Here is a 10,601-nt window from a genome sequence, read left to right as displayed (position 1 = left end):
ATTCTAAACCACGGTAATGAAAAATCACAGTTCACAGATTAACTAACAACAATTAGTCAATTATAGTTAAAAAAAAATTAATACCTAAAAAGTAGAACATAGCAGACTAAGCAAGAGGGGGACAAATTCAAAGGTTTCAATTTGCCAAGAACCGAAACAAAGCATGTAATCCATGTTGATCATATTTGACATAGGCAGCCATTCACATAACCTGAATTAATCCTGGTTTGATAGTAACAGACAATACCTCAGACACAGCCAGTTACAAGTCAATGAGAAATTGTTTATTACCCTACTGGGAACCTTCGGGTTCTTACCCCGTTGTGAAATTGTTTATTTTACAGATATACGACGTGAAGCACCTCATTGAACGTGCAGGATCTCTTGTGGAAAACGATGATTGTCTTTTGGGACTTTATTTTGTATTTTAGTATTTACTTCTCCACTTTTGTATATGTAACTGTATATCCCTCTTAGAGGTTAATTTATAGAGAAATTAATTGTATTTTGTATGCTTCTGAGTTGTATTATACTTTCTAACTGGCATTTTCTTCGCATGTCGAGACTAGTACTTGCTATGTATCTCCTTTTGTACCTAGGCTTGTTACCTTTAACGGTTCAAGTGTGATGCAATTATTGTTTTGTTATCCTTTCTTTATTGGCTCCTAGTATATTATTTTTCGAATATATATATACATATATATTTTTTTCTCTTTTTAGGCGTCGTAATGTTTCACCACCTTTAATTTATAACTATAGCGTAAGGTTTTGTGTAGTAGGGTGTTACAAGAATCTCCTTGCACGCATGCAATGAAGGATGCTCGGGATGCAAAATCCCTGCGGCAAGGGCTTAGAGAGGAGCTGCAGAACATACAACGCATGCGGTAGCAGATGGATATCTACTACAAGCAAATGCATGCAGGGGACAGCGGTGCTGGAGGCAACACATTCTCATCTGCACTTGACGAAACACAAGCACCCATAGTAGCACCATCGCATCAAGACCAAGAGCGAGACTTTTAGGAGGAGGAGGAGGATGACGACGACGATAACTATGAGGACCCGTAGAGTCTAGTGTGTTTGATTAGTGTATAATTTTCTTTTGATGAGATTACTTTATTACAGTGTAGTTTTTTATTTTAATGGCGTATTTTGTTTTCATTAATTTTTATTTACTCAAACAGGTTATAAATATGATGATACCTATTAAATGAAATTATTTATTTTTAAATTCTAAAAAATATTATCATTGAATTTTGCATTTGATAAATTTGTCGTTATTCGTTTTATTTTTTTAAGTTAAATTAAAAAAATACCGTTGAAATTAGCAACAAAAAATTCTGACGGTAATCATGATGCGAAATACAATTATTAGCGCCAACGTTACTATCATATTTTTTTTACGGTAACGTCTCCCTTAAATTGGTCATTCCTCAATGTTTAGTCAAATTTTTTCAACGATAATTAGCATCGAAAAGACAAAATCCAACGGTAAAACATTACCGGCAACGTTTATACCGTTAAATTATTTTTGCTGGTGGTAATAATATTACTGTTGAATTTTTTATCAATTCTGCTAGTAATTCCAACAATTTTTGGTATTTATTTTGTAGGAATGTGACAGAAAGAAGACAAAGAGGCACGCAAGTTGGTAGCAAAAAAAGGGAGGCTAAGTTAATGGCAGCAACGTCACGGCGTCGAGCAGGAAGGAGGTGAAGAGGGAGGCCAAGAGTGAGAGGCGAAGAGTGCGTCGAGTAGGAAGGAGGTGAAGAGCGAGGCCAAGAGTGAGAGTCCGAGAGTGTACCGTGTGTGAGAAAGTGTGTGAGGAAGATAAGAAAAATAATTAAGTTGTAATGATATTTTAGACATTTTATAATTTAAGTTCAATTTCAATGAAATGGAATTTCAAATCATACCTATTTTGATAAAAATTGGTTTTAGGAAAAGACAATGAAAATTGAATTGGATCCTGTCTATCTTTTTTTTTTTAAACACTAAAATTCAATTTAATTCCTATAAATTTAAATTTCAAGAAGTTTTCAAACACCTTATCATTAATTAATATTAAATTTTTATCCATATATAAGCACTCTACGGACTACTACGTATAAAGAGATATTCATTTCTAACATTGCTAATAATTTTATTAGTACAATTATATTATATGTATACTAAAATTAATTACTAATATAAAATATATATTAGAATATAAAATATATATTAAAAATAAATTAAATAATACATATATTTATACATAATACACTAATTATAATAATAATATGTTGAATGAAGGGTTCTTAAATGCATATAAATACAAGAAAAACATGTATACAAATTTCTAATAATATATTAGTCATACATTCAAATTAACTACTTCCAACATTTACTAAAATAATATAATTATCTTAAAGAAATAATTTGATTACATGATTATCATATAAAAAATATTTTATCATATCTATAATTCAATATTTAACGAACTCATTAAATTATTTTCATTATCCTTGTATGATTTGTAAGTAGCAATATTAAGGACAAAATCATATCATCATATGTACAACAAGGATTGCGGCTGCCGGGAAAAAACACCCATAGTTTGTAGAGAACATGTTATCCAAACACTGTAGATGAAATATGTAGAAAATTATAATGTTTACAATGTAAACGAGATATATTATGACAAATTTTTAACAGCTATAAAGGGATGTGCAATTATTTGTATTCTTTACAAACATTTCACTACTTTTATACCTTTTTCTTCTGCAAATTAGCCATAATGTCTAGTAGTAGTGGATATTTGGTTGTATGTGTATATTCCAATTGCCTTATGAGAAATGGTGATAATGGGATCATTTTTTAGTGTGAGAATCTCGTTTTGTTGCGTACCGAGCGTTGTTACTTCGTTGTCGGAGCTGAAGAGTTTGAAGGGTATAGGCTGCTAGCACCAATGGAAAATGGAGTTTTTCAGTTTCGTCTATTTTGACTGCACGGCGACGAGCATGTGCGGCTGATGTTTGACATCCATGGAAGAATCATGGCCGAATAAGTGATGGAACTTTCTACGGAGATTGGTGATGTCAGCGGCGTGGATCTGGGAAGTCAGAGTTTGTATAGGATGATCCACCTCTCGCACCACCACCGATACACGTTGCTAGTCCAATGAATGATATGGACGTTGATGGTGAGGACTCAGACGAAGAGTATGTTGCGGATAGCAACGAAAGCGGTTCTTCAGAAGATGATGATGAGGAGGAGTTTGTGTCGGAGACCCCGGTCGAGCCATCACGTCGGTATCTTTTGCTTGCCCCAGTGCCATACCAAGTATGAAAGTCACGAAAGCACCCACCAACGAGCTCTCCGATAGCGCGTATCCCGAGGTGGTAGGCGACGTCCTACAGTGTGATCATGCACTCACCCCACAGCATGTGGAGGGTATGGGTCTCTGGATGCCAGCGCTTCACAAATGCTGTGATCATGGAGTTATCGAAGACGAAGTCCCTCAGTGCCACAGCGTTGCCAAATCCAGCCTCCCTCAAATAGGGAGAGAATGGCATGCGGTGGTGGGAGTCTATGACTAACTCTCCTGGGTAGAAGTAGGCGACCCATCTCGTAAACAATAAAAAACTCAAATCAGGAGTGTGTCAACCTATAAAGCTATAAAAAATTCAGTTTACATAATCCTACCAACAAAAATTTACATAATTTAAATTGAATTATAAAATTAAGTTAACAAATAACTAGAAATATATCTACATTGTAAAATCATTTAAATACAACCGGTTACTTATTGAATGAATAACTAAATTAATAAACGTGTATATAATTAAATTTAAATAAAAATATCTAAATAAAAAATTCGTAATTAAATTAGCAAACGTCTATGTAATTTAAAGTAAATAAACATAATCAATTAAATAAATAACAACCTTCATTTTTCATCTAATTCATAATGTAGATTATGTAAAAACATTTACTAAAATAAAGGAACAATTACTACACCATCAACTTAGTAACTTAATCTAAGTTATAACAACTTAAAATTAAAAATTCATGGATTTTTATATTGACTAAATACAAACCTCTACATATTCGGACATAATTAAGTTTACCAATAATTTTTTGTAACCCTTTTTCCATAACTAAAGTCATTAAAAAAAACTTAGTAACCTACATCAAAGGTAAACAAACCGAAATAAATATTTAACTACCAAATCCATGTCAAAATATGCCTAACATGTGGTTCAAACCATTCCCAACAATATATTTCTACTCCTAATATCTACTTCACACTACTTCTATAAAAATACCCATACTATGGCAACACATTTCATGTTTAACATAAATATTAAACGAAGAACAAGACCAATCTCAAAGTCGGCTGCCCCGGCAACGTGCCACGTCACGTTCAGCCTATTGATGTCCATATCGTGCTGATCGGCGTGCGCCATAATCTTGAAGTAAGTCATAAATTTAATTAGAGAAGGGTAAAAAGGGGAGAAAAGTTCAGGAAACATGCGGTTTAAGGTTCTCCTCTGTGCTGTGAACGAAACTCTTATATATAGGCACCTTTTTTTTTTTTTTTTTTTTTTTTTTTTTTTTTTTTTTTTTTTTTTTTTTTTTTTTTTTTTTTTTTTGTAAAAATCATAGATAACTCTTTATATCATATATATTTAATTTTTAATTAATTTATTTTTTTTTTTTTTTTTTTTTTTTTTTTTTTTTTTTTTTTTTTTTTTTTTTTTTTTTTTTTTTTTTTTTTTTTTTTTTTTTTTTTTTTTTTTTTTTTTTTTTTTTTTTTTTTTTTTTTTTTTTTTTTTTTTTTTTTTTTTTTTTTTTTTTTTTTTTTTTTTTTTTTTTTTTTTTTAATTAAATCTCTATACTTTTTTTCTTTTCAATTGAATTCCTACACTACTTTTAACTTTGTAATTAGATTCTTTTTATGTCAAAAATAATAAAATTAACGAAATATTTTTTCTAAAAATCATGTGATCAAAGATCTAATTAAATTTTTTATTGTAATACTACATACCTTTAATTTGTAGAAAACTATTTAGTTAACTCTTAATTCACTTATTATACTAGAAATGACCTAATTATAAAATAAACACAATATAGAAACCTAATTGAAAAAATATATATAGACTTAATTATAAATTTGATAAAACTATAAAAACCAACCGAGTTCAATTAACCTTCTAAAAACACTTTAATTTTACTAACAAACTCAGACAATCATAAGTCACTAACCTACCACAATCAGATGAAGTAAAATATTATCATCAATACAATCCATCTTGACAAAATCAGCCATTTTAGCAATAACTAATTTAGCCAAATCCTATGACTTAATAATCTCCATCAAGTTTTTTATCTCAATTTTTCTCTCAATATTATATCCTGTGTATCTTTTGTCACCCCATTTAAGAAGATTTTTCATTAGAGAGTAATAGAGACTAAACAAATACAATAAATAAGATTCGTTAGAGACACTGAAATCTAAATATAAGACTTCGGATAAATTCATTATTGATCAAAACTAAACTCGATTGTTTTGTTTATAAAAATGCTCAATAAATACCAAAAATCAATCCCTCTATCATTCGCCATGTATATTTATATATGTTGATTCATACATTTTCCAACAAAATAACTAACTACCGGATTAATCAAACGTTTCACAATAGAATAATAAAATTCTTTTACAGCATCAGAATCGAATATCTTACACTAACACCAAAGATCTATTCCTATACAGTGGCTGAATTTTTATATCCATGTAGTATGGTTAATAATTTATTTGCATAATTCTACATAGGTTTGATTGTTTTTTGGGGTTCCAAGACTTGGATACATAAAACTATAAACAATTTTTTTTAGGCGTTCACCTGCTACACATACAAGAGAATATGAAAGCTGGGACATCTCATGTGAAATTACAAATACATACAACTAATGGTTGACAGGATATGTCAACAATTAGGACATATCTACAGTGAAGAGTGTTTTTCAATGAAGAAGGAAGATTGTTCTTTTTACAATATAGAGAAATACTAAAAAATAAAAACATGTGCAATGCATATTCTAAAAAATATAGTTACAATCTTCATTCTTCAACCAACTTCACTCTTCACCAGAGAAATTCCCAAACAATTAAATGATAAAAGAATCTATGATTGTTGTACCTCAATCAATTCTGTTGACAGAATTCCCATAGTCATCTTCAAGCACATAAAGAAGCTTCCTGTAAGCATGCCCGTCAAGAAGGTCCTTATCCTGAAACTTGCGCAATAAGCTCATTGCCTCCTGAACACTTCCTCGTCGGCAAATCTCATCGAGCACGGTCCTATAAGTAATAAAATCCGCAGACCTCTGTTTTTCGGTCATCTCCCATAGATAACTTACTGCCTCCTCAATTTCTCCACCAAGCGCCAAAGCATTGACAAGTGAATTGTAAGATTTGCTACTTGGGATGAAACCCTTGATCTTCATCTCATGACATAATTCTTCTGCATTTTTCGTCCGGCCTTGAGCACACAACCCATGAATCAAGTAATCATAGGTAAAGGAGTTTGGCTGGCAATTGTAAACCACACCCATCTGATGGAATATCCTCAACGCATCGTTAACATGGAGAGAAAGGACATAACCTTTTAGCATAGCATTTAACGAAAATATGTCTGGCTCTACACCGTCATTCACCATTTGCTTGAACAAACTTCTAATCGTCTCCATATACACATAATTTATATAGGTGTTGCTACCCCTACCCAAAAGTGCAGCAAATAGAATATTATAAGTCCTAATTGAAGGCCTAGAATTTGAATTCCTACTGTTCTTCATTTGCTTAAATATATTCACAGCTCTACTCAGCTTCCTGGCCTCAGTGAAATAATATATAACGGTGTTGTACAGTGCCTCTGAACCGATCAAAGGAACTGCAAGCAGTTGGTTCACAATATCATCCATTTCTTGATACATCTTTGCAGCACCAAGCTTCTTTATGGTGACATGAAAAGTGGAAACATCGTGCCGGAACCTTGGCTGCTGAGATGCCCAATGAAACAGCTCTAAACAAACCAAAGGGTCACTTTGAAGAGTCATCACATTGCACAGTTCTTCAGGGGTGAACCTTGGTGGAATTTGGGACAGTGCCAAGTGAAATTTTGTTTGATCTAAAGTAGGCTTTAGGGATTTCAACAACCTCTTGCGAATCCTTTTTCTATAAGACCTTGAGGGAGCCCTGGTTGAATAACAATGATAATTGACGCAAATAGGTGCAAATATTATAGGAAATTTATCGTGGCCAGCAGTGATTTGAAACAAAAGGGGTTCAAATTTCTGGGTATCATGAAAAAGACACATCTTTTGTGGTCTCTGACAGATGAGGCCCTTGAACATGAGCTGAGGGAACTTCTGAAGAAATGAGCTTGGGAAAGAGAATAAATTTTGGATCGAGTTGTTCCTACTGAAGTAATTATGATATCTCAAGCAATTTCCACCAAAAGATTGCATTTTTACTGAGCTTGGTGAATAACTAAGTGGGAGGTTAAATAATACTTAACAGACGGCCCCAGTATGTGTTGAAGCATCTATTTCTTCCTCCCGTTTTCAAGTTTCTGCATTCAGAATATAATAATGCTAATTCGTCTTTATTCTAATGCACAAGCTCTCTCCATTGAATACGTTAATGGCCTCAATATTAATTCTCCACCTACTTCTCTGCACAGTAGCAATCGACAAGGGAAGCTTCAGCATCACTGTTAAGGAAGTAAAACTAGATGACTAACAAGTTTCTACAATGATTTCCCACTAACACTTATATGTATGCCATTTGTTCAGTTCAAGCATATTTATAGAATCATGGAATATCAATTAGACTACTATGACTAGACCAGCTCCACATTGATTCATTGAATATCCCAACTGTCACAATTAACAACATTATACATAAATTGGCTGAGGCCTGGATTAACCAGCCCCCACAACAAAAAGATTTCACTTTATACAACTTCTAAGGTCTAGAACTTAGTCCACATGAAAATGTGTGCAATCAAATTAAGTTCCACAAATCCAAAACCAAATCAAGAATGAAAAGTAACCATAGTGGAAAAAGCACCTTCTAGAACCAACGAAACAAAAACATTAATTTTCTTTTTTCTTTTAAATTCTGTTCTTGAACAGAAATTGTAATAACTAGCAAGACGAAAAGAATCAAGCTTTGCTAGGAAAGAACATAACCAACCACCCATAAACTATAAGCAAAAGGATGTAATATCTTCTTGCACAAGGAAAAGAAAGGGTAGGTAACTAAATAAAATAAAATAACTAGAGAGGTGCTGGACTGGTTGAAGAACGACGACGAGATGGAAGAACAGAGGCTGCTGCGTTCGAAGTAGTTAGGGCTTTTTGGGTTTTTTCCTTTTCCTGATTGTTAAAACTTAAAACGGCGTCGTACATCTCTTTTTTTGGCCGGTTCGGTCAAGCCAACCAGTTTTTGGACGGTTTATCGGTTTAAAACCGGTTTTTAAAGACGTTTTTTTAATTGTCCAAGCTATTGTAGCCATTGGTTTCTGATTTAACCTGTTCGACTCGACCAATTCGAACCGATTTTCAAAACTTTAATTTTTTTCGGTTTCTGAATATCCTAATTCAATTTGGCTAAGAATTAATCTCGTATGTATTTGAACTCCATAATGAATTGTTATGTACTTAACACAGTGAACTGATAATTTAACTAACTAAGTTGGCTAGGATGTGTTGGTCTTTTTTTGTTTGGTTTTACATGGTCAAAAACTAATGCATCATTTATCAAAATTTTATTAAATGTTTGTTATTGGCTAATAAATTATTACGTACATTTCAACTCTTAATATTTATTTAAACGAATTAGAAAACAAATTATTAGACTAACTCAACTTAGTTAGGATGGACTGAATTTGGCAATGGAATTACCAAGAAGCCCAATTCTATATATTCAGGTCTGTGCTTCTCTGGGTTGGGCTTCAGAATAGTAAATACTTCTTTTTCAACCCAATTCAACACATTCCTTTTTTCTGTCCAAAAAAATTATTCTTATTAGAAAGTAGTACCTATGTTGTGCTGACGCATACTTGACATTGAAGATGACGCTGTTAAAAACTTAAAATTGTGGAGAGCAGATAGAAGCCTATCCATGAGCAATAATCTTCAATTGTTAACTACTTTTTGGGTCTACTACTTGAAGAGAGACAAAAGAGATTATGAGATGTCTTATCCCATCCATAATTAGTTACATTCTAATTATGTTAAACTTTAACTAATTTTCCATATCTTAACCCAATTACCATCAAATATCAATCGATGGAGCCTTTCTTTTCCTTACTTTTTTGCTTTATTACACGATAACCCAACTTTATTTACTCCCAAAGTGTTAGACCAAAATTTGCATTTTAGGCTAATATCAACAACTGTTTTTTGGGAACAACCACTCATATGTTTATATAAAATAATGTTACATATATCAACAAATTTTTTAGACATAGTATTGGTAAATGCTACCCAACCCCTCTAAAATAATATGTAAGTTACCCTTCATTATGTGTCACATTGTAATTGATCCTTATCTTAACCATAGTTGGGGCGCCAACGTTATCGCTATCTACTGCCTCCCACACAACCTCTCTTCCCAGTATAGCCAGCGCCTCTTTTTGCCATGGATCACTTCTTACCCACATAATTAATGGTTAATTTGGTTATTAAATTTTTTTATTAAAAAAATATATCTTTATTTAATTACGTGATGGAACATATATTTATATGTAAAATATAATTAAATAATAAAGTATGAATAAATTAAAAATTAAAAGAATAAAAATACTATAAAAAATACTTGTAAGAAAGTTAGATTTTATCATTTTAAACTTGTGTTATTAATTTTAACAATTTATTTTTTTTAAAATAATTTATGTACGATAAAAAATATGTTTTTTCTGATTTTAATTATACTTCTAAGTACTCTAAATAGAGTTATTATATTATATTTTACATATGAATATATGTTCTATCGTGTAATTAAATAAAGATTTATTTTAATAAAAAAATTTAATAACCAAACTAAATATTACTTAGGTATGTATTTTATATTTATCTCTTAAATATTTATACAATTTATTTTTTAAACTGTTATATTAGTCTCTTCTCTAATATAATACAAAAAATAATTTTTCATAAAAATAATTTGTTTAATTATTAATTAAATAATAAAGTACTAATAAATTAAAAATTAAAAAAATAAAAATACTATAAAAATACTGTAAAAGAGTTGAATTTTATCATTTTAAATTTCTGTTATTAATTTTAATAATATATTTATTTTTTAAATAATATATGTATGATAAAAAAATATGTTTATTTGTTTGGAATACAAATTTTATTATTATATTTGTATGTTCATGATTTTAATTATATTTTTAAATACTTTGAATAGATTTATTTTATTATATTATATTTTACATATAAATATATGTTCCATCACGTGATTAAATAAAGATATGTTTTTTTAATAAAAAAATTTAATAACCAAATTAACCATTAATTAAGTGGGTAAGAAGTGATCCATGGCA

The 10,601-nt window shown here is 30.9% G+C and overlaps 1 protein-coding gene across 1 annotated transcript; it reads right to left on the bottom strand.

Annotated features, from left to right (window-relative positions):
* Positions 1-5,763: 5,763 nt before the first annotated feature.
* Positions 5,764-8,276, bottom strand: LOC112697812 (pentatricopeptide repeat-containing protein At2g27800, mitochondrial-like). Its single transcript, XM_025751147.2, has one exon. It carries the CDS (start codon positions 7,510-7,512, stop codon positions 6,184-6,186), a length of 1,329 nt encoding a protein of 442 aa, XP_025606932.1. The 5' UTR covers positions 7,513-8,276; the 3' UTR covers positions 5,764-6,183.
* Positions 8,277-10,601: the final 2,325 nt, after the last annotated feature.

This window comes from Arachis hypogaea, chromosome 16 (assembly GCF_003086295.3).
Source record: "Arachis hypogaea cultivar Tifrunner chromosome 16, arahy.Tifrunner.gnm2.J5K5, whole genome shotgun sequence".
NCBI lineage: Eukaryota > Viridiplantae > Streptophyta > Magnoliopsida > Fabales > Fabaceae > Arachis > Arachis hypogaea.
Note: the sequence above shows the minus strand (reverse complement) of the source record. Positions and strands in the feature narration are given on the sequence as shown.

Excerpts from the sequence above, each read along its gene's own strand:
- LOC112697812 (XM_025751147.2), bottom strand. The coding sequence starts at position 7,512 with ATGCAATCTTTTGGTGGAAATTGCTTGAGATATCATAATTACTTCAGT.